General features: G+C 42.4%; 1 protein-coding gene across 1 annotated transcript in view; it reads right to left on the bottom strand.

Annotated features, from left to right (window-relative positions):
- The window catches only part of NOTCH4 (notch receptor 4), a 93,083-nt gene that overhangs the window by 42,823 nt on the left and 25,043 nt on the right, over window positions 1-25,217 (bottom strand). Inside the window, exons 6-8 of the mRNA XM_087953349.1 lie at window positions 23,240-23,395; window positions 20,994-21,179; window positions 19,082-19,189 (exon numbers count right to left, since the gene is read on the bottom strand). Of these exons, the coding sequence (XP_087809475.1) occupies window positions 19,082-19,189; window positions 20,994-21,179; window positions 23,240-23,395 (450 nt within the window). The remainder of the gene's footprint in view (window positions 1-19,081; window positions 19,190-20,993; window positions 21,180-23,239; window positions 23,396-25,217) is intronic.

Genomic DNA, 25,217 nt, shown 5'->3' with positions numbered 1-25,217 from the left:
TATCTACATATATATAATTCCTGTCGCTCTTAAGTCACCTTTATCTACAGTCTTTACATCGATTCTCTAACCACTCATACTATGCTGTCCAGACAGTATATAGTAACGGGAATTGAGATAGTTAAGTTAGAATTGGGAGCTGTCCCCTTAAGGGAATGCCTCATGGTTAAATGTAGTTAATGCATCCTGGGAAATGTAGTTCATGTCATGTGGTCACATCTGTAATCCTGATTGGTCACTGAATTGACCCTTGGTTGGGTTGGGGGAGGTTCCTTCACTCTTGCCTGGACCCCAGCAGTGTGCTGGTGACTAAACCCCCTCGCTCCTTCATTATGGGATGAAAAGATCACTATCCTTTTACACTACGAAGACGACTATGCAAAGATTTGGACATTAAGATGAATCTCGACGTAACTGTGAGTTATATTTGAGGATGCCTGGTGAACCAATAAAGAAATTTTGTATGGATGCCTTTGTAGAGTTTAATCAGTCTGTCTTTATATTCAGCTAGTAATTAAAGGACAGAACACATACCATGTGCCCCAAATAATGTAATATTCTGTTTCTTCCTTATCTTTTAACTCCATTGTTAATCTGTCCATCTCCGTGCATTCAAGCACCTTTTTTATCACTATCTCTTCTGTGGGAATGTTGTCCCAGTCTTTCTTAACAGCCTCCAGCAGATGCCTGAAGTCTTTAGAGATGGATATTTTTTGCCTATTGAGAAAGACTGGGTCAACCTATTCATAAACAAAACACCTTCAGCTCCAGCTGATGGGATTAAGAATTTACACCCCACCCCAAATTCTAAGGAGAAGACGTGACCTCTAGGACATAATAGGATTAACCCTAGAATAGCAAAAGACACAAGGCTCACTATATTGCACAACTCCCTGGAGCATCTCAGAACCCTATAAAAAGCCATCCATTCCTAAGCCAAGGGTTCAGCCACCCCAGAAACATGCTTCTGTCAATGAAGTTTCTGGAATCCAAATTCTTTCCTTGCAGCCAATCAGCCTCAATTTTATTTCTAGTGCCTTTCTCCCGGCTTGGAACCAAACCGGATTTTGCTTCCCACACAACTAATGTCAGGCTTTCAAGTGATGAAATCCATTTAAAAAGAAAAGAGCAAAGTCCATCTTCCAAAACAATTTTTTTTTTATTTAGGAAAGCATCAAATTGGCAAAGTCTGTTGTAATGCCAGATCTGACACAACCTGGAATTACGCCATATAATATTGGAAATTAGAAACAGCCCCCCAAAATCACATTCCCCAATAGAAGTAAATCAACATTGCCTGGTGTCATCAATCTCTACCTCCAGGTCTCAGCAAGGTCAGCTTTCGTTCCCACGGGAAGGAGAACCACCTAGCCTAAACAACTCTCTCTACCTCCACTCCTCCCAATTTAGGAATGTGGCAAGCCCAAAACCCTTCCCCCCATAACCAGCAAAGAGAAAGAAAGAAAAGGAGTATATAATAAGGCTAAATAAAATGGCTACGCATATGTCAGTTTCGGGCTTGACACTAATTCCTACAACACTGTCTATGCCCTAGCATGTCAAACCACCTAGTAAGGCTGTGTTACCTATTATCCTTTTCACCTTTTCATTTTTCCTATTACCTAATTTCCTTAGTTTCTTACGATTGTAACTTTGTTGTTTGTATCTCATGATTTAGGTTGATTGTCTTAGTTTATAAAAAGTGCAAAGAATATTCCAATACTTCAGAGGGTTGCCATAAAGAGGAAGGGTGGGGGGTCAACTTATTTACCAAAGGAAACCGTAGGCAGGACAAGAAACAATAGACAGGAACTAATGAAGGACAGAAGCAACCTGGAACTAAGGAGAAACTTCCTAACAGTGAAGACAATTAACCAGTGGAACAGCTTTGCCTTCAGAAATTGTAGGTGCTTCATCACTGGAGGTTTTTAAGAAGGTAATAGGGTCTCCTGCTTGAGCAGGTGGTTGGACTAGAAGACCTCCAAAATCCCTTCCAGCTCTATTCTGATTGATTTATTACACTATTATGTTGTTTGCTTATTAAGTATCTTATGACTATCACTGATTGTTGAATCTTATGATTTATGCTGTTGCATATAATGATTATGATCATGATTTATCACTGGTTGCTTGTATGTACACTGAGAGCTTATGTACCGGAGAGAAATTCCTTGTGTGTCCAATCATACCTAACCAATAAAGAATTCTTATTTTATCCCAGGAGCGTCTGCAGGAGAGTCCAAAAACAAACAACAACAGCAAACAAACAAACAAAACCAACCCCAGTCAAGAACGTGATGTAGTTTCGCTAGAATTGTATTTGCTCAGAATAGGAAAAATGATAAGGATACCGGCAGAGGGAAAAGTAATTGAAAAAAAAAATTGAAAGTGCAGAAATTAGAAATTAAAGAAAAAAAGAGAATCTGAATATTACATGGTATGGGATTTGTTTTATCAATGGTTAGAAAACAAATTAAAATGGATTAGATCTATTTACAAAGTAATAAGAGGAAGCTTGTAAAATAGATGGATATTACTTATATTATTAATATGGGAATGTGATTATTGTTATATTGATAATAAGAGTATTACTAGTAACTGTTAAACACATGAAATATGTAGTTCAGAGAATCAGCAAACACTCTGACTGGAGATTTTATGGTATCCTTCCCCTGCCACGTCCACCAAGCCACGCCCACAGAACTGTTAGTAAAAAAATTGAATCCCACCACTGTCTATATCTATATCTCTATATCTCTATATATCTCTATATCTATATCTATCTACCTACCTACCTACCTACCTATCAAAGATGGTGATGTAGTTTTCATAGAGAGGTGGCCTCTTTAATTTTCTCCTTGCTGATACCCCCGCTCTACCCAGAATAAAATCTACCCAGAATAAAATCTACCCAGAATAAAATCAGAAAAAGCTGGAAATAGGCAAAATATTTAGCCATACCCTAAGAGAGGGCCAGGATTAAATATTCATTTCAGCCCAGAATTACAGCATGCTTAAGACCTCCTGGAAAGATCTAATAGAAATGGATTGATATCCTTAAACAATTCTTCAGAGTTTGGTAAGGGCCATGGCACTTGGAGACCTCACTAAAAATAGGGGGGGTTATCACATAATCTAGCTGTCAGATCTGTCCAACAGTCATAAATCACTTTGTTCAATGAGGTTGTAGCTTTGAATGTTCACTAAATGAATGGTTGTAAGCCAAGGATTACCTATTCTGCCCACACACTTTTATCTTTCTTGGTGACTTCAATCTACCTCACATTAACTGGACCCTAAACAAATGTAAAACTGAACCCATACATGCAACCTTCTACAATGCTGTAACAAACCTGGGACTGGAACAGCTAGTAACCAACAATATTAGATTAAAAACTGCCTCGATCTCATCTTGTGCAATAGTTTGAATTCAATTTACGGAATACAAATTAAAGAACCCTTTTCCAACAGTGACCACAGCATGATTGACTTTTGTCTCAACACATGTCCACACAAAAATCAACACAACGATGTGATCCCCAATTATAACTTCAAAAAAGGCAACTATGATCTTATAGACAATGATCTCTCATCCCTTGATTGGCAATTTCTATTCACTGGATGCAATATTGTTGAAGACCATTACAACATATTTTTACTTGAAGTCAAAAGAGTCATCAAACTATATGTACCAATAACAACTCCCAAAACCAGAAAAAACCGATTACCCATAACAATAAGGAAGCTTCAATCCCAAAAGTTGCCAACTTCAAAAGCCAATACAAAAAATTATGCCACCAGATAAAGACTGAATGCACCAATGATCACATTAAACAAGAGGAAAACCTTCTACACACCAATTCCACCCGCGCTTTCTACAATTTTGTAAACAACAAACTAAAAGACTCAAGGTCCATCCCACCCCTGAAAGGACCTAATGGTAAAGACTGCAACGACAACACCATTAGAGCCAACATCTTAAACACATTCTTTGACTCAGTATTTGTAAACAGCAATGGATCATGCCCAATATTTCCTAGTCGAACCACAGACAACTACAATGATCTAATACATATCGATTTTACAGAAGACATTGTTGAAAAAGCACTGCGCAATCTAAAACCATCTTTATCTATTGGACCGGACGGAATATGTGCCTACTTCTTAAAAAAGCTATCCACTGCCATAGCCGAACCTCTAAGCATAATCTTTGAAAAATCTTTCAGGACCAGCTCCTTGCCAAAACTATGGTCACAAGCCACGGTCATCCCCATCTTCAAAAAGGGAGACCCCAGCCTAGTTGAAAATTACAGACCAATCTCTTTATGATGCGTCACCTGTAAAGTCATGGAATCAATTATTAACCAATCCATGGAACTTCCGGTTTGCCAGGCTTCGGCGGCGGCAGGGATTCGCGATTCTGCGCAATCCCTGTTGCGCTAGCCGTCTTGGTGCCTCCGATCCCGACGGGTCTGGAGGCTAAGGCTGCCCCGTAGAGGCAGCCGAAGACAGGGGGATCCGGAGAGGGGTTTGGGGGCATCGCAGACCCCCTCCCCAGCCGGCAAAACCCCCTTCTCTCAAGGCAGTGGAGCGGCGGTCTGTAATGGCCGCCACGAAGAAGCCGGCAGCTGGGTAAGACTGTGCAGGAGGAAGAGGGAGAAAGTTTTGAAGAGAAAGTTTTTTTGGCTGAACCATGACTTTAAGATATACCTAACATCCTGAAAACCATGACTTTTTGAATGATACTTTGTTCCCAGAGGAGATTTTCAAGCGGCGTTTGAGGTGCTGAAAGGGAAAGTTTACTCTCCTTCCCTATGGAATTAACAAATGGACATTGAGAAACCTGTCTTTTTATAGAAGGTAAAAATTTGGCTCTTTGTTATAAGTGGGAAGGGAGAGGACAAATTATATATATATATATATATATATATATATATATATATATATATATATATATATATATATATATATATATATATATATATTAAGATCTTGTTGGAGGAGATGCCTGGAAGATTTTGAGACTAAATTAATTGCAACAAGGCTTTAAAATACAGACTGGGCTTTTTTTTTTTTTTTTACTGATATTACCCCAGGAAGAGAAAGTGAGAACTTTGTGCTTTGTTTGGACTGATTGATGACTCTGGGACTTTGGGGAATTGCTTCAACTTTTGAAACATCTTGGTTGTTTTAAGAAGAAGAAGAAGAGGGGGGGGAAGAAAAAAGAAAAGGTTTATAATGGCTTTACCTGTTGATGAACTTAGAAAGGAATATGGAAAAATAAAGAAAGAAGGCAAGGACGCTGTGGAAGAAGCCTTTCATTTTTTAGAAATGGCGCTTGCTATTTGTCAGCAAACACAACAACAGATGGAGGAGAGAGAGGAGAAGAAGGAGGAGGAGGAGGAGGAGGAGGAGGAGAGAAGAAGCAGAAGCAGAAGCAGAAGAAGAAGAAGAAGAAGAAGAAGAAGAAGAAGAAGAAGAAGAAGAAGAAGAAGAAGAAGAAGAAGAAGAAGCCATCTTTAATGAATCCAAAAGTTTAATTAAGAAAGAAAGGAGAAAGAGAGGAAGGAAAATGAAGGACTTAAGACTTAAAAAAACACCCAAGAAAGAGAAAAATAAGATGCAAAATCAACACAATGTTAGAAAACAAAAGAAAAAAGGAATACAACAGAGAGGGGAAGCTAAAAAGGCGGAGGTTAGAAGAGGGGGTGGGTAAAAAGGCCAGGTGGGAAAAGAAAGGAAGGGAAAAGGGGGGAAAAAGCCACAAAGGTATGAAACAAGATGGGAAAAAGGGATATTTTTTTTAGGGATAAAGGGTAACGTATAATCTTTTTAAAAAGAAGATTCTGCAAGGTACATAAGATGGTATTGTAGTATTTGTATTAGAAATAGAAAATTAGAATGTTATAAGAATTAATAAAAGATTAAAATATTGAAATGTTTAGTAATGATAGACTTCAAAATTTAACAAAATATTAAAGGGAATGTTTAAAACATCGAGTTTAATTACAGAGTTTAATTGACTATTGTGTTGATGTTATTATAAATTTATTACTGTAGCATTTGTTTTTGAAATAGATAATTGGAATGTTACAAGATTTAATATTTAGATTTATTATTTAATTATGTATTTAATCATTTTGGATTTACCATTTTTTTTTTTTAAAGTTAGTAGGTAGAATGTACTAAGCAGAATCAGATTGGGAACTAGGTGTTATTTTAAATGTTAATTTAGGGGGATGATAGAAAGGCATCATACTTTGATTAGTGATTCCAGGAGAAATCCTTTTTTTTACTATAGGGAATGAGATAAATGGATAATTTGGGAAGAATGGGCAAAAGATATAAGTATAATGATTTAAATTAAAATGAAATAAATAAAATAGAATTAAGAAGAGTGAAAAGCGGGGAGAAGCTATATAGAAGATATAGAATGGTAAATAAGATAGGTAATGGCATATAAGATGAACATGAATTTAATTGAAGTCCATATAAAGAGAGGTAATCTGGGGCCAAGCTACTTTCTAAAAAGAAGTTTTATGTTTTTGTGTTTTGTGTGTTTATGTTTGTTTGAGAATTGATAAAACCTTGGAGGAATGTTGGATGAGAATAACGGTAAACAAGTCAGAGAGAAATGAAGATGATGAAATGGATAATATAGGGAAAAATAATAATAATAATGAAATTGAATAAGAGTAAAGAGAAATAATGAGAAATTTGCTAAAAGATATTTATATGTCCATATGGAAATGAGGTAAATAGAATTATGTTCTATAAAATAATGTTTTATCCGACTTGTAAAAATTTATAATGGAAAGAGGTTTTATGTACTCAATGGTTAATGATGGTTTGTTTGTCTTTAAAACTAATAAAATTTGTTTCAAAAAAAATTATTAACCAATCCATTATCCTCCACTTAGTGACAAACAACCTACTCTCTAATAAACAATTTGGTTTCAGGAAAAAACTATCCTGTAATCTGCAACTCTTACACTGCAAAAACATATGGACTACACAACTCGATCAGGGCAAAGCAATAGACGCAATCTACATAGACTTCTGTAAAGCCTTTGATTCAGTGGTACACGACAAACTACTCCTAAAAATAAAATCTTATGGTATCTCTGGACACCTGCATAACTGGATAGAAGCATTCCTGTCAAAAAGACAACAAATGGTCAAAATTGGGAGCGTCCTATCAAATTCTGTACCTCTCAACAGTGGTGTCCCCCAGGGCAGTGTTCTAGGGAAAACTCTCTTCATACTCTGCATAAATGACCTCTGTGATCACATTAAGAGCAATTGCGTTCTCTTCGCTGACGATGTAAAGCTATTCAACACCACCGACGATACTGCCACCCTTCAAAAAGACCTCGACTATGTATCAGAATGGTCAAATAAATGGCAACTTCAAATCTCAACAAATAAATGCTCTGTCTTACATATTGGCAAAAAAATATATATCAGAAAATAAAATACAGGCTGAATAGTCAACTGCAGTAATAAATCAGCTTCAATAGTTTCGGTACATACCAGGCCTCAAGGCCTCACGTGAAAGCATGTACCAGGAACAAAGAACATCAATCAACAACACGTCATCATGGGCTAATAACTGGACTGCAAACGCTGACTGGCTACTTTGTACCTTTCAAACTGACCATCTAAAACTGTAATTGGATGTTACTATGTGTCCACTAATATTTCTGCTCATGTAACATAATGATTGGATAGAATTCACCGCTTATGACGTATCACTATGTGTTTTTAATAAAAGAGCTTCCCGAGCTCATAATCGGGGCAGCTCACCTGAGATAGAACCTGCCTGGTATCTTTCTTGATGCATTCGACCACCCAGTGAGAAGCCTTCCTAATGCGGAGCAAAGCCGCATCTGGTGATCCCGACGTGATCCATTAAAAGAAACGGGTGCATCTGTCTTCGACTGCCTATCTCACCCGGCCAGACGAGCCTGTTGCAACCCAGGGACGCCGTTTCGTGTCACGGATCCCTCCCCAGGAATCTTCTGCAAAGAAGACATCCTCCCTTCAGGTGAGTATGGGCGGAAAGTTCTCCAAAGCGCAGATAGCACATTTGCAGGAATTAGGAGAATTAACGAAGAGCTCAATTCTTATTCTTAGGAATCAGGGCAAAATGCTCCCGGTTCCAACTAAGAAGGACCTTATTAACCTTTTGACTTACATTTACACACAATGTCCGGTTTATCCGGAGAAAGGGTCCTTGAAAGTCTCCACATGGCAACTTTTGGGTGACTATTTTCATAATAATCCCAGAGCTCCGCCAAAGATTCTGACCACATGGAGAATAGTCATGGAATGTTTAAAAATCCATGGTTTAGCACTGACCAAAGCCCCCTCCCCTAAGGAGGGTCCTCCTCCTTATACAGCCAAAACCAAAACAAAGGATGCTCTCCCGTTAGAAGCTTCCTCCCCCACTGCTCCTAAACCCATAAATCCTCCTAACTCAAATTCAGTGGAGGATCAAACACCCATGGGAGCGATCGCACAAGCCATGGCACAGGGACGCAAGGAGGGCTCTCTTACCCTGGAAGAGCTCTCTCTTTGTCCCGTTGAATATATAGGGGATGGAGCCGGAAATTTGGTGCCTAGACTTGAACCTTTACCCATGAAATTAATCAGAGATTTAAAACAAGCCGTGGCCATGTACGGTATCCAGGCACCATATGTCAGAGGCTTCATTAACACCATCAGCACCTCCTTTTTCATGTTACCCCAAGATTGGAAAGATCTTTTCCGTATGGTACTGACGGGACCACAGTATGTTGTTTGGGAGTCAGACTTTTGCGCCAAAGCTGAGAGATTTGCCCGCGATCGTGGCACAGCCACGAGAGCGGATCAAATCTTCGGTATGGGCCGATTTACGGACTTATCAGCTCAGGCGACTCTCCCACAATGTACCCTTGCCACTATCAGTATCATAGCGGTCAAAGCCCTTGACAAAGTCAATGATCCTACCTCTGGCATCGTAGGATCCTTTTCAAAAATCACTCAAGGCTCACATCAGCCTTATGCTGAGTTCATAGAGGAACTTCAGAAGGCCATTCATAGGCAAATCTCAAATGAAGAAGCCCGTAAGGAGCTTCTGTTGAAACTGGCTGTTGAAAATGCAAATGAGGATTGCAAGAGGATTCTGCAGCCTCTATCTGCCCGAGGGGGGGCTTCCCTCTCGGACTATCTAAAGGCTTGCAGAATCGTGGGAACTGTCTCCTACAATATGGAGCATCTGGCCATGGCCTTGCAACAAGCAAATTCTCAAAATAGGCCAGCCAGAAACTGCTTCAATTGTGGGAAGCCAGGCCACTTCAAAGCACAATGCAGAGCCAGGGACAATATACAAAATAACACCAAGCCGAAAACAATATGCCCAAGGTGCAAGAAATCAGTGTCGCAGCAGCACTCCTCAGCCACAGGGAAACTAGAAGAGGGGCGATCAGCCAGCCCCGCTCCCAAGGCTGACTCCATATCTTTCCAACTAATTGCCTCCGAAGATATGGAAATTGACATTCCAGGCACTGTGTACTTTCTTCCCACATGCCTGAAAACAATCCCTCCTGCCATGACGCCCCTCATAATTTATCCCATCAGGGACCTCATGGCAAAGGGAATCATTGCATCTCCATTTCTGAGAGATTCTGATGACTTTTCCTCAGTGGCCATGGCGGTAATTGGAAATACTCCCACAAAATTTAGCAAGGGAGAACTAGTAGCAACCGCTGTTCCAGTACCTGTTAAAACGGCTGATGCTTGGGCATTTACTGTCCATCAAACGGTGGAACATGCCAGGCCTGTGTTACAATTCACAATCCGTGACAAAGTCTTTTCGGGTCTCTTAGATACTGGAGCTGACGTAAGTGTCATCCGAACGGCTGAGTGGCCGGACGATTGGCCTTTGGAAACTGCCCCAGCCATTCGGGGAGTGGGAGGAGTTCAGCATGCCCACCGTAGCAAACACCGGCTACCGGTGAGTTCCTCTGATATTTCTCACACTGCCTACCTCCAACCCTTGGTTCTTCCACTACATACTAACCTGTGGGGCCGTGATCTTATGTCTCAACTTAACGCAAAGCTCATTATTGATTAATGGAATCTTTTGTTAGAACTCCACTGCGGCTACAATTAAAAACCACAGAACCTGTTTGGGTAGACCAATGGCCCCTCACAATAGACAAACTAGAGGCCCAGCAATCACTTGTCCAGGACTAAATTGTCAAAGGGCACGTTGAACCATCTGTCAGCCCATATAACACCCCCATTTTTGTCATAAAGAAAAAGTCAGGAAAATGTGAGCTTCCGGTTTGTCGGTTACGCGAGCGGCAGGGATTCGCGAAGCTGCGTGATCCCCTGCTGCGCTAGCGTTTTGGGGCTCCGATCCGGACGGGTACGAGCTAGGCTGCCCTGCAGGGGCAGCTGAAGGTAGGGGGATCCGGAGAGGGGTTTGGGGGTGTTGCAGACCCTCCCCCCGCCGGCAGAACCCCTTTTCCCAAGACGGTGCAGCGGGAACCGTAATGGCCGCCACAAAGAAGCTGGCAGCCGGGTAAGAATGCGCAGGAGGAAGTGGAGAAAGTTTTTCAAAGGAGAAAGTTTTTCTTGGTTCCTAGGACTCTAAGACATATTTAACAAAATTCCTGAAAAGTATGATTTTCTGAATGATACCTTCTAGAAGAGGAAAAAGCGGCAGTTTGGTGGTGCTGAAAGGAAAGCTTACCCTCTTTTCCTACGGAATAAATAAGTGGATATTAAGAAACCTATTTCTTTTAGGTGAAAACTGGCTTTAAGCGATGAGTGGGAAGAGAGAGGACTAAAAAAAAATATTTGTATGCTCAACACTATGTCAATGGAGGTCTTGCTACCCTATGCGTTCTGCTTTTCCAAACTTTCTGGTGTATCACTACATGGACGATATCCTTGTTGCTGCTCCCGGGCCACCGGGTACGGTGTTCACTTCATTTTCCTTCCTGAAAGCCGTTCTTGCAAAAGGAGGTTTGCATATAGCACCTGAAAAAGTACAAGTACTAACTCCGTACGCATATCTGGGCTATAAAATGCTTTCAACCACTGCCTATCCTTCACTACCCTCTCTGTCTCTGCCTTCTCAACCCACCCTGGTTCAACTTCAGCAATATCTGGGTACTGTAAACTGGGCTCGACTTTTCCTGTCTTTAACCACTGATATTCTTTCTCCATTGTTTGAAGCCCTTACTTGGGGGAAAAAGCCTGCTGACATAATATCCTTGCAGCAACCTCAGCTTCAAGCAATAACTCAAATAGAAGAGAATATTCAAAAAATATGGGTAGACAGAGCTGATGCCGATACTCCTCTAGATATGGTCATTTTAGCCACCCCGAGGCTTCTGACCGCAGCAGTAACTCAAAAGGACCAAAAGCTCCATATCATAGAGTGGATCCATCTTTCCCATATGCCACGATGCTCCATCACTTCCAAATCAGCTCAATTGATCATAAAAGGCAGGAGCCGTGCAAAATTACTTATGGGAATAGATATCTCCACACTTTTTATCCCTTTTTCGCTACAAATATGGGAATCTCTATTCCAAAACTTCCAGGAAATTCAATTTGCCTTAGCCGACTGGCCTGGACTAGTTTCCTGCCACCCACCCGCTGATCCATGTGTTCAAATCATTCGGACAATACCCATCTCTTTCTCCTCTCCCATCAGCAAAGAACCTTTGGTCAATGCTTTGACTATATTTGCTGATGGCAGTAGGGAACGAGGGGCATGCGCTAGCAAAGGAATGGGGTGTGGCACACTAAAAACCACCCCTGTGCAGACATCACCACAAAAGGCTGAGCTTGCTGCAACCATATTAGTCCTCCATAATTTTAACGAACCCCTCAACTTGATCTTAGACAGCCTATATGTTACCCAAATAGTCTCTACTATTCATGACTCTTACCTCTCTCCTGCTATTGATAAAAACCTCCTCTCTCTTTTTGTTACATTGCAACACCTTGTTGCACAGCGCCAGCACCACCTCTTTGTAGCACACATTCGCACCCACCAACCCTTCCCAGGAATCCTCCAGGAAGGCAATGATGTGGCTGATCAAGCGGCTGCAGGTATCATGACCTCACACACATTAACTCCTTGGGAGAGCCATTCATACTTCCATCAAAACACTAAAGCTCTCATGAAACATTTCAACCTTACTATGGCCGAAGCTTCAGCCATTAGACAGCAATGCCCCACCTGCAGTCAACAAGCCCATTCCATTCCCTTAGGGGTAAATCCCCGTGGGTTGAAAGCCTGTGAAATATGGCAGATGGACGTTACTCAGTTTCCTCCGTTTGCCCCCTGGAAGTATCTGCATGTCACAATTGATACTTATTCAGGGTTCATAATGGCGACCCCGCAAGAGGAGAAGCCTCCAAACATGTCATCAATCATTGCATTCGCACCTTTGCATCGTTGGGACGCCCAAATGAAATAAAAACAGATAATGGTCCTGCATACACTAGCACAGCTATGTCAGAATTTTGCGCTAAGTGGCAAATTACCCACAAATTTGGGATTCCTTATAACAGTCAGGGACAAGCCCTGGTAGAGAGAGCCAACCTAACGCTAAAAACAGCGTTAGAACAACATTTAATCAAAGGGAAAAAACCCTTGGCCTCCCGGCGATGCAAGACACCCTTAATCTCTGTCTTTATACTCTCAACTTCCTCAATCTCTCCGGCACCCCTGCTATGACGGCAGCGGAGCTACATTTTCCTCCCCCTTCCCCTGATTCTCCCAAACCACAGGTATACTACTACCGCCAACTGCCAGACCCTACTTGGAAGGGCCCTGCTGGTCTCATCACCTGGGGTCGCGGCTCACGCAGCTGTCCAGCTTCCAGATCGTGTCCTGTGGGTTCCTGGACGACACGTCAGACCATACCACCCCAAGGTAGAAAAATCACCACCTGCAGAAAAATCACCACCTGCAGACATATCAACATGATTCGTCTCGTTGCCTTGCCGACCCTCTTCCTCCTTCTTGCCGCACATGCTTCCAAGGTCTCCATTCCGTCTCGAGTGACGTACTTCACGCCAGGCACCCCCCTCCTGTTGACCTGCACCGCGTCTGGGGACATCTTTCCCCCCCTATCTCAGATGGTCGACACTCTCTCAGCCATGGCTCCATATCTCCAGCAATGCCTCTTTCCAGATCAACACCTTTGAACACCCTCCCCGGACTACACTCCTCATACTTCATCCTACTGCCACCGCCTATTATTGCTCTGGTCGACGCCTCTATGATTCCATACGTAACATCTATGACTCCTGGACAGTCCTCAGACCCCGTTCACCTCATCGTCATCACAGACAATTCGCGAATCAGCCTGACATTCATGTTCAGGCCCCCCCTTTCTACATCGGGTGAAGAGATCGCAGAATCCCACCAGCGTGTCAGATGGCTGCGCCCCCTGCCTTTTCAAAACCACACAAGCAGGCTTCATTCAACTAACTCTCATCTACCATACCCAACAACCACAGAAGTGCCTTCCTACCGGAAAAACTTGCCAAAAAAACGGGACCATGTACCATCTATGCAAGATGAACTCAAAAACCATTTGCTACGATCCCAAGACGGCTGTACGTCTCAACGTTACCTTATGGGCGGGACTTCCAAGAACCTCCAGCAGATCTGATCCTGAGGGGGAGGGAAAACTTTATTACCTAAACTACACCACCGTGCTCAAGGATGGTACCTTTGATGTTTGTGTTGCTTGTTCCAAACCAGGGGGACATTCACGCGGGTCGGTGGACTGGAAAACAACGTACGCCCACAATCATAAATATTTGTGTCCTACACCCATTAACTGGGCCATAGAGAACCCCAATCAATGGATCCCTTTTGGAGGTTCCGTCGAGTGCTCAGGTTGGTCTTGTGTCTGTGATTATACCGGGGGAGGGTACTCAGTATATAATAATTTAAGGAAATTAGAAAAAGCCCCTGATACCAGTGTAATTGCAAAAAACTTGTTCATGGATATGGCAGAAAAAATTGCAAAACAACTTGCAATAACCAATTGTTTTGTCTGTGGGGGAAACACCACAGGAGGACAATGGCCGTGGCAAGCCTTAGAAGCCTCACCATCACTGTTCCATAACATGTCTTCTATAGGAAACATAACAGCTAGAACAGTTTCCGATCCACTTATCTGGACAATCACCACCAACTGGTAGAACTGGTTTCTACCAATTGGTAGAAACTGCTTTTCCCGAAATGGGTCCACTCCAGTAGGACACCTCCTTTGCTTAGGTACATGGGATAATTCCTACCAGACCTGGACAGCACCTGACAATGCTACCACCACACCTGCCAAATTCAACACCTCCCTCCTCCCTTATCTCAATGACACAACATCTTCCCGACGGGTCCTATGGATATAGAACCCCCATATATATGATTAATAGAATCATTCATTTACAAGCTGTTTTAGATTTAGCAGGCCAACGAATAGATAAGGCTCTAAACACTCTAGCGACTGCTACAGACAAATTACGCACAGCTGTCTACCAAAATCGCTTAGCTTTAGATTACATACTAGCCAAAGAAGGAGGGGTGTGTGGTAGGTTTAATCTCACGAATTGTTGTCTTCAAATTGATAAAGTAGGCAAAGTAGTAGCACAATTAACAACTGAGATGCAACAATTAACCTATAATCCTAATCAAGTATGGCAAGGTATTCATTTTAAAAATATTTTTAGTTCCTGGTTCCCAAAACTACCAGGATTACAAGCTATAGTAGCTCTCATAGGTATGATTGCTGCAGGATGCGTTATTCTTCCGTGTGTGTTACCAATTTTTATTCGCACTATCTCCAATAGTCTGTCCTTGCTAGCTGAAAAGTGCGCTATTGCACAGGTTAATGCCCTCTGAGAAAAGGAACCTCTGTACAAAGTCATACCCTCAGAAGACCCTGATGCGTGCGCTCGCACGAGTTTTTGCATGGGCAATGACGAAGATCCAGAAGAATTTCCTTTGTATAAAACTAAAACAGAGGAGATGCAGTAATAAATCAGCTTCAATAGTTTCGGTACATACCAGGCCTCAAGGCCTGAAGGCCTCACATAGGCTGAAAGCGTGTACCAGGAACAAAGAACATCAATCAACAACACGTCATCATGAGCTAATAACTGGACTGCAAACGCTGACTGGCTACTTTGTACCTTTCAAACTGACCATCTAAAACTGTAATTGGATGTTACTATGTGTCCACTAATATTTCTACTCATGTAACATAATGATTGGATAGAATTCACCGCTTATGACGTATCACTATGTGTTTTTAATAAAAGAGCTTCCCGAGCTCATAATCGGGGCAGCTCACCCGAGATAGAAACTGCCTGGTGTCTTTCTTGATGCATTCGACCACCCAGTGAGAAGCCTTCCTAATGCGGAGCAAAGCCGCAGTCAACACCTTGTTGATGATCCAAACTCTGTCAAGGACCTTGGAGTACTCATCTCTAATGATCTAAGTGCTAGAGCCCATTGTAACTACATAGCCAAAAAGGCATTAAGAGTTGTTAACCTAATCTTATGTAGCTTTTTCTCTGGTAATATTACACTAATAATTAGAGCATACAAAACATTTGCTAGACCAATACTTGAATACAGCTCATCAGTCTGGAACCCACATTACGTATCTGATATTAACACAGTTGAGAAAGTCCAGAAATATTTCACAAGAAGAGTTCTCCACTCCTCTACTCGTTGCAGAATACCTTATGCCACCAGACTTGAAATTCTAGATCTAGAAAACCTAGAACTACGCTGCCTTTGGTCCGATCTCAGTATAGTATATAAAATCATACATTGCAATGTCCTACCTGTCAATAAATACTTCAGCTTCAACCATAACAATACAAGAGCAAACAATAGATACAAACTCAAGGTTAATCGCACCAAACTTGATTGCAGAAAATATGACTTCAGCAACAGAGTGGTCAATGTCTGGAATACTCTACCTGACTCTGTGGTTTCTTCCCCAAACCCCAAAAGCTTTAACCTTAGACTGTCTATTATTGACCTCACCCCTTTCCTAAGAGGTCTGTAGGGGGCGTGCATAAGCGCACCAACGTGCCTACCGTCCTTGTCCTATTTTTTATTTTCTTTTTCTTATATGTATCCATGTATTCATAACTGTGTTTTTACTTATACCGATTATCTTGTAAGCAATTGACAAACCAAATAAAATAAATAAATAAAAATTCTTTTTTTTTTTGACTGAGTAGTTCTCATACATACATTTACTTTGGGGATCAGTGCAATGGAGCCACTCAGAAGTGGTTAAAAGACGAGTGGCTATATTTGGTTTCAATTTATTTCAATATATATTTCAAAATATATTTGGTTTCAATATATTTGGTTTCAATTTGGTTTCAGAAAAAAACTATCCTGTAATCTACAACTCTTACACTGCAAAAACATATGGACGACACAACTCGACCAGGGCAAAGCAATAGACGCCCAATCTACATAGACTTCTGTAAAGCCTTTGATTCAGTGGTACACGACAAACTACTCCTAAAAATAAAATCCTATGGTATCTCTGGACAACTGAATAACTGGATAGAAGCATTCCTGTCAAACAGACAACAAATGGTCAAAATCGGGAGCGTCCTATCAAATCCAGTACCTGTCAATAGTGGTGTCCCCCAAGGCAGTGTTCTAGGACCAACTCTCTTCATACTCTACATAAACGACCTCTGTGATCATATTAAGAGCAATTGCGTTCTCTTCGCTGATGATGTAAAGCTGTTCAATACCACAGACAATACTGCTACCCTACAAAAAGATCTTGACTATGTATCAGAATGGTCAAACAAATGGCAACTTCAAATCTCAACAAATAAATGCTCTGTCTTACATATTGGCAAAAAAATCAGAAAATAAAATACAAGCTGAATAGTCAAGAACTTGTTGATGACCCAAGCTCTGTAAAGGACCTTGGAATACTCACCTCTAATGATCTAAGTGCTAGAGCCCACTGCAACTACATAGCCAAAAAGGCATTAAGAGTTGTTAACCTAATCCTACGTAGCTTTTTCTCTGGTAATATCACACTACTAACCAGAGCATACAAAACATTTGCTAGACCAATACTCGAATAAAGTTCATCAGTCTGGAACCCACATTACGTATCTGATATTAGCACAATTGAGAAAGTCCAGAAATATTTCACAAGAAGAGTTCTCCACTCCTCTACTCGTTGTAGAATACCTTATGCCACCAGACTTGAAATTCTAGAACTAGAAAACCTTTAACTACGCCGTCTTCGGTCTGACTTAAGCATGGTATATAAAATCATACATTGCAATGTCCTACCTGTCAATGAATACTTCAGCTTCAACCATAACAACACAAGAGCACACAATAGATACAAACTCAAAGTAAACCGCACCAAACTTGATTGCAGGAAATACGACTTCAGCAATAGAGTGGTCAATGTCTGGAATACTCTACCCGACTCTGTAGTTTCTTCCCCAAACCCCAAAAACTTTAACCTTAGACTGTCTACTATTGACCTCACCCCTTTCCTAAGAGGTCTGTAGGGGCGTGCATAAAGCGCACCAACGTGCCTACCGTCCCTGTCCTATTGTTTCTCTTATTCTTTTATTTTTCTTATATGTACCCATTTCATGTATTCACAACTATGTATACACTTATACTTATTATCTTGTAAACAATTGGCAAATCAAATAAATAAATAAATAAAATAAATATATGGTAAATCTGTTAAATAAATGCTGAATTCCCAGAAACCTCAGAAAAATGTCTTAGTCATTCTAAGACTGAGGCATTCAAAGGACATCCAGGATACATCTGTCTGTCTCAGTTTCCTGACAGAAATGAATCTGTGACTTTCACCCACAAAGTCACGTGCCACTAATAGCTGCTTAACACTTAGCAATAGTACTTAGGTTCATATCCTGCTTCATAGTGCTTTATAGCCCCCTCTAAGCGGTTTACAGAGTCAGCATATTCAATCGATCAGAATAGAGCTGGAAAGGAACTTGGAGGTCTTCTAGTTCAGCTGTATACCATTTCAGACTCCGCAGTCTCTTTTTAAACACCTCCAGTGATGGAGTGCCTAGAATGTCTGAAGGCAACTTGCTCCATTGCTTTATTGTCCCGCACTGCTAGGAAGTTTCTCCTTAATCCCAGGTTGCTTCCTCGAGTTTCCATCCAGGGTTTCTTGTCCCACCCTCTGGTGCTGTGGAAAATTAACAATCTGGGTCCTCAATTTACCTCAGAAGGATAGAAGACTGAGTCAACCTTGAGCCGGTCAGGATCAAGCTTCTGGCAGTGAGCAGAATCAGCTTGCAATACAGCATTCTAACCACTGCACCATCCCGCGGCTTTGGTTGCCCTGCACAGGAGAATGGAACTGGAAAGCAGGTTAGTGGGGTGGGGAGGGAATGGGGTTTTTTGCAGTATCCTTCCCCTGCCATGCCCACCAAGCCATGCCCACCAAGCCACACCAGGCCCACTAAGCCATGCCCACAGAACTGGGAGTAAAATGCTTTGAATCCCACCACTGGTACGGAGGCCTGACGCAGAGGCTGGAGGATTCTAGATGGCCCCGGAAGTTGGAGTTATGCGGTTGGGTACAAAGCTGAAAGATGGTAGTCCAAGGGGATCCTCCCTAGGTAAGATGGAGGGATCAATCCTCTTTGGATCACATCCTTTGGGCCAGTGGTGGGACTCCAATTTATTTTTACTACCGGTTCTGTGGGCGTGGCTTGGTGGGCGTGGCAGGAGAAGGATATATTGCAAAATCCCCATTCCCTCCCCACCCCACTAGCCTGCTTTCCAGCTCCGTTCTCCTGTGCAGGGCAACCAAAGAAGACCCAGCCGATCAGCTGGGACTCGGGAGGCAGAAAATAGATGGGGTCGGGGCCAGTCAGAGGTGGTATTTGCCGGTTCTCCAAACTACTCAAAATTTCCTCTACCCGGTTCTCCAGAACTGGACAGAACCTGCTGAATGCCACCTCTGCTTTGGGCTCTCTCTTCATCATCATCATCCTCACTTACCAGGGGGACACAGGCAGGCGATGCCATGGCTCTGGAATACACAGGTTCCCCCGTTGAGGCAGTGGCCTTGGAGACACTCTTCGACTTCACACAATGGCCCACCGAATCCTGTAAAGGAAAGATCTTAAGGAATCAAGAAGGAGGAAGGGGACCAAACAAGCGTCTGTCAAATGTTGTGCAGCAAATACATGTCTATCGGTTAAATCGAGATTGTGGAGGCTGGCAGCAGTGATGAAGAGATCCCCAAGGAGGCATGCGCGCAGGGCTGCTCAAAGGAAAGAGCAGCTGCAGCAGCACGGGCAACTCGGGAGTAAGGCTACAAGGTGATGGCCCCTCCCTGAGGAGATAAAAGCCAGCTAAGAAACCGCAGTTCTTTGCAGAAGGCAAAGAAGTTTTACAATCGAGCCTGGTGGACGTTAGGAATATCTGAGTTGGTGTTTGGAGACTCTTGTTGTTGGAATTATTGCTTAGTAACTTTATCTGGTATTCTTGGCAGCCTTGCCAAACCTTGTCTATCTTATCTTATCCGAGCTAATTGGTTTGAAGCAGACTTTTACCCGTGAAGGAATGGGATTTGAAAAGAAACATTAAAAGGTTGTGCTGTTACCTTTGTCTCGTGTTTGCTTCCTTGGAACCAGGTTTGGGTCAGAACAACCCTGGATTCCAGCAAAACAGCCATAAATCACAGTCACACGATCGTGGGACATTGCAAACAGCCATAATTGTGGGCAGATTGGCCAAGTGCCCAAAATATGATCATGTGACTGCATGGGGGGGGGGGCAAACCTCAGAACTTCAAAACCGGGTCATAAATGCCCTTTTTGAGGTCCATGAACAGTTGCTAAGCAACCAGGTCTTGTGAGGGCAATCTGTATTAAATTAAATTAAACGTTTTAAGAAAAGCTTATGCCTTCGGATAAAAGTATTGGTTCAGAAAAAGTGCTGCTTGACTCCTATTGATTTACTATCCATTCAAATAAAATAAAAAAATCCATGGAATTTATCTACATTTTTGCCTCATCCAATGCCTTTGTCAACTCACAAAATATTTCCCTTGTCTTTTAGAGTTGCCAGCAGAAAAGGAGGAGGGAAGCAGTGCAGCAGCTTGCAAAACTAAAACTGCATTCCATAAATGTTTTCATAGATAGTTTCTAGGTGACCTAGAGCAGTGGTCCCCAACCACCGGGCCCCGGACTGGTACCGGTCCGTGGATCATTTTGTACCGGGCCGCAAAGAATGAAAGTTTGGGCGCCGCCATCTTGTTTCGGCGGCGCTTGAGAAAGTCCTTCCGGGTGAGCTTGTCGGTCGTTGGTTGGAAAGCGGCGTTTGGGTGCTGAAGGAATCCTCGCGCCTTAGTTTTGTCGAAGAGGGAAGGGGGCGGCTTTGAACGAAGAGCCGTCCCGATGGTGGTAGAGTCTCGCGTTACTCAGGAGGAGATTAAGAAAGAGCCCGAAAAGCCCATCGACCACGAGAAGGTACAAAGGAGGAGTTGAAGGTGGCGGGGAGAAGTGGGGGACGGCTGGCTGGCCAGTCGCTCGGCTCGCCTTGCCTTGGTCATGCGTGCTGATGCCAGTACCGGTCCGTGGATCATTTTGTACAGGGCCGCAAAGAATGAATAATTGTAAAACTGGTCCCTGGTACAAAAAAGGTTGGGGACCACTGACCTAGAGAACCTGATCGATGACTCTTGGCTATGGATGTGGCCCATTGTAGAATATGAATTATGATACACCCAGGGGGTGGGGGAAAACCAGGGTCAAGAGTGACAGTGAATGATGTGTCTCAGAGTTGGTTACACCCAGGCAGCACCGGCATATCTTCTCCTAATACATCTTCTTTAAGCTTTGAAAATCCGGCTAGAGACTCGTGATTTAAAAGCGGGTCAGTACCGGAGCCCTGACAGCCTTCTTACCAGATGGGCAGAGGCATTGGAAACGGTTCAGCAGGTCCAAGCAGGAGGCCCCGTTCTGACAAGGCTGGCTGAGGCACTCATTGAGGTTCAATTCGCACCTGGAGCCTGTGTAGCCCCTGAGGCAGGAGCAGGTAAACGAGCCGGGCGTATTGTAGCAGCTTCCTTGGTGTTCACATGGATTGCTCCCTGGAGCAGGAGAGAGTCCAGAGAAAAACACAGAAATGTCCAATTCATGTCATATAATCCAGTATATGTGGGTATATGCATAATATTTCATCCATTTATTCATTCAGTTAGTTCAGGGGTCCCCAAACTTGGTAATTTTAAGACTTGTAATTTTAATTTTAATTCTTGGTAATTTTAACCCAGAATTCTGGGAGTTGAAGTCCACAAGTCTTAAAGTTGCTAAGCTTGGAGGGTTAGTTAGTTAGTTACTTAGTTACTTAGTTATGTTTATGTAGTGTGCATAAGAGATGGAGACCAGTGGTGGTATGTTACCGGTTCAGACCGGTTCACCCGAACCAATAGTTTAAAAAAAAAAGCCTCCAACAATTAGTTGAGAGGAGAAAGAAAAGTGTAGGATCGCACACACACCCCAGTCGCCTCTGCGCTTTTCTCTTCTTTATCCTCACAGCCGATTGGCACTGCGGGCCTCGGCTGGTGTGGGGAAAGCTGCGCATGCACATTAGGGGCGTGCATAAGCACACCAACGTGCCTACCGTCCCTGTCCTATTGTTTCTCTTATTCTTCTTTTGTTTTTCTTATATGTACCCATTTCATGTATTCACTACTATGTATAAACTTATACTCATTATCTTGTAAACAATTGGCAAATCAAATAAATAAATAAATAAATAAAATTAGGTGTGTGCGTGTTTGGTGCAACGTGCACGCTTGTGCAATCACCGAATCGGTAGCGGAACAAGCAGGATCCCACTTGCTGATGGAGACCCTTTGGAAACTGTATGCGACGAAATTTCATTTTGATGTATGCCGATTAGTGTACAAGGTGACCATAAAGTTATTCTAAATCTAAGTCTTCTGCTAAACGTTATATTTCAAGGGTAAAAGTTTGCCAAAACGTTTTCTTGGAAGAGGTGGCATTTAAAAATCGCATTCGACCACAAGAGGGCACGGGTGAGCTGCAAAAATTTGCCTCTGCGCCTCAGCACAAAAGCCGAGGCAGTTTTTGACTGAGGCAGCAATGGAGAGGGATTTAGAAAATTGCAGGTGTTTGGGTGACAATCGGTCTGCTCCAGAAACAGCCAGTCCTCGTTTAAGGGATGACCTCATTTAATGCCCATTCACAGTAATGAAAAAGCAACTTGGCAACCCATCCTTGCATTTGTGCCCTTTTACAGTTCTGTAAAAGCAAAGGAAAGCTGAAGTAAGATGGATTACAATCGCGGTTTCGCTGAGCGACTGCTTTGCTTAAATACCAAGTTAAGTAATGATGGCTGTTAAATGAGGACTACCTGCATTGCTCACTTGTGGGTATTGGGGTTCCCCCCCCCTCCAGAAGAACAATGTAAACTTCTGGGTTGTGATACATGTTGGACTGTGCTGCTGCTGCTTATTATATTATTATTGTTATCCTTCGGATGGTGACCATGCTTGATGGGTGGGATTTTTTTTTCTTTTATGTTTATGCATTGGAATTTCATTATAAAGTATGCCATTGTACACACCATAAAGTGATAATAAAGATTATTCTATCTTAGTTTAGTTTAGCTAAACTTAGTTTATCCTGTAGCTTATCTTATATCTTATCTCATCTTATCTCATCTGTCCTTTCCTTTCCTTTCCTTATAGCAATAGAAATAGCACTTAGACTTATATATTGCTTTATAGTGCTTTACAGCCCTGCTCTTAGTGGTTTACAGAGTCAGTATATTGTCCCAAACAATCTGGGTCCTCGGAAGGATGGAAGGCTGAGTCAACCTTGAGCCTGGTAGGATTTGAACTGCCAAATTGCAGGCAGCTGGTTGCAGCAGAAGTAGTGCTGTACTCTAACCACTGCACCACCATGGCTCTTATCTTGTTGCTTATTTTATCTTGTAGTTGTAGCTTATCTTATATCTTATCCGATCTCATCTTATTTCATCATATTATCTTAATTTTCCTTACCTGACCTTATCATATCTTACCTAGCACCTTGCCTTACCTTGTCTTATCATCTATCATCCATCATGTATCCATCTCATCTTATGTCTTATGTCGACCCTTATTCCTCCAATCCATCTTACCCATCTGGCACTCGTCAATATCTTCATAGCACAGAGCTCCAGCATAACCCAGCTGGCATGTGCAGATGGCATGGCCAGTTTGGAGGTCTGTGTCACAGTGGGCATCAGGATGGCACGGATTGCTGAGGCAGGCATCAGGCAAGTGGCAAAGAAGCCCTGAAGAAGGAGATATGGAGGATAAAGCAAAACCTTCTTGTCTCCAGAGATTAAGCCCACCCCTTCACCATCCATCTTTGGGGGTCGTTTAAAATTAACACCAGCACTGCATGCTTTGTAGCCACATCCCCAAGCTCCAGCCAAGGCTATCAGCTGTTATTTGAGATGTCAAATAACAGGTAGTTCTTTATGCAGGTAGTTCTGATATATTACAACCGTAGCGGAGCCTGCCTGTCACACTCACAACTCATAATTTATGGCAGTTATCAAATGACCATAAAATGAACCATAAAAATGATTTTGTGACCATTTCTGTGATGGTCACTAAGTATTAATGACATAGTTGTTAAGTTAAAGCAATGGTTTGCTCTAGGCGCAATTTTGCCAAAACCCTGAAGTAAGGCTAGTTTTTGATAAAGCCATCGTAAAATGTGGTTATGTAACCATGGGACACTGCAAATGGCCATAAATGCCCAAACTGCAGTCACGTGACCATGGAGGGAGACCATCAGAACTTCAAATCTGGTACATCCTCCAGGTAGGTTCATCAGAACTTTAAATGGTCTCTAAGCTGGAGGAGGTAAGTTGAGGGCCACCTTTACATTAATTTACAGAGGTCTTCAAACATGACAACTTGTGGACCTGTGGACTTAAACTCCCAGAATTCCTCAGCCAGCCATGGGGAATTCTGGGAATTGAAGTCCATAAGTTTTAAAGTTGTGAAATTTGAAGACCCCTGGTTTACAAGATGGGAAAGGCTCACTCATGACCTATGGAAACAGGACAGGCAAGTCTGGCCACATGCATGAGCTGTGAGTGATAAAACCTGCTTCTGTTTTTCTGCTGTGGCCAAACCTCCTTCCTGCCATTCACTTTGGAGGGGCTGAGAGCCATGTGCTTAGAAGGACAGGTGCTTCCTCTTCACCTCAGCCAGATTCCAAGTCCAGTCCTTGCTACTTTTAGCCAACAACCTCTGAGAAAGATCCGGGCAATCCTATACAGTACGTCGATTTTGGCTGATCAGATTGAGCAGTTGTGATTTTCTCTTTGGGGACTGTTTTCAATGGTTATGGCAATATAGTAATAAACCGTGCAACTTTGATCAAGAAAAAGAAAGATTAGTGTGGCTTAGGAAGATTCTTCTGCAAGAAGACTTTGTGGGAAGCCCTCCCCCCTCTCCTAGAAGAATGAAATATGTTGAGAAATATTTAAAAAAAGGCAGAATATTATATTTCCCTAAATGAGAAATGGAGGTGTTTTTTTACAGGCAGGAAGCAGCCCTAGTTTCCCTGCCCGCCCCCAATAGGAATTGCCCAACACCCTTTCAGAACACAAGCCCCTTCATTGCACCACCCCAGAGCAGTCCAAACTTCCAACCTGGGAGCTCAGATTAAACAATAAGCCAGAGGTTGATCAGATTAGGTCAGACAAGCACCTAGGATTTTCATTTTCTCTTTTGCCTATAGAGCCAACTATGATCCCATAGGAATCTGACAACAACCAATAGAACATTAAAGGACAAGTTCTTGCACAGGAACAGGAAGCTCAAATACAAAGCCCAAAGAAGGTATAAATCCCCTACACACTCTCAACTCCATTTTGTCAGCTGCACCAGAACCATAAACACTGGGGGGTTCCTGCTTCATCATTAAACCATCTTTCCAATCAGCCTTCATGTTTCCAGTGTCTTTCTCCCAGCTTGGAACAGAACCAGATGGATATTTCTTCCAACAACTTGTATTTTTATATCTTTGTTCTATAAGTCCAGAATTCGATATATTTTTGGCATAGACAAACAAACCTTTGCAGATATGCTTCTTTG

Source organism: Notechis scutatus, chromosome 2 (genome assembly GCF_049901735.1).
Source record: "Notechis scutatus isolate UNSWTSFEM ecotype Mainland chromosome 2, rNotScu1.2, whole genome shotgun sequence".
NCBI classification, from domain to species: domain Eukaryota; kingdom Metazoa; phylum Chordata; class Lepidosauria; order Squamata; family Elapidae; genus Notechis; species Notechis scutatus.
Note: the sequence above shows the minus strand (reverse complement) of the source record. Positions and strands in the feature narration are given on the sequence as shown.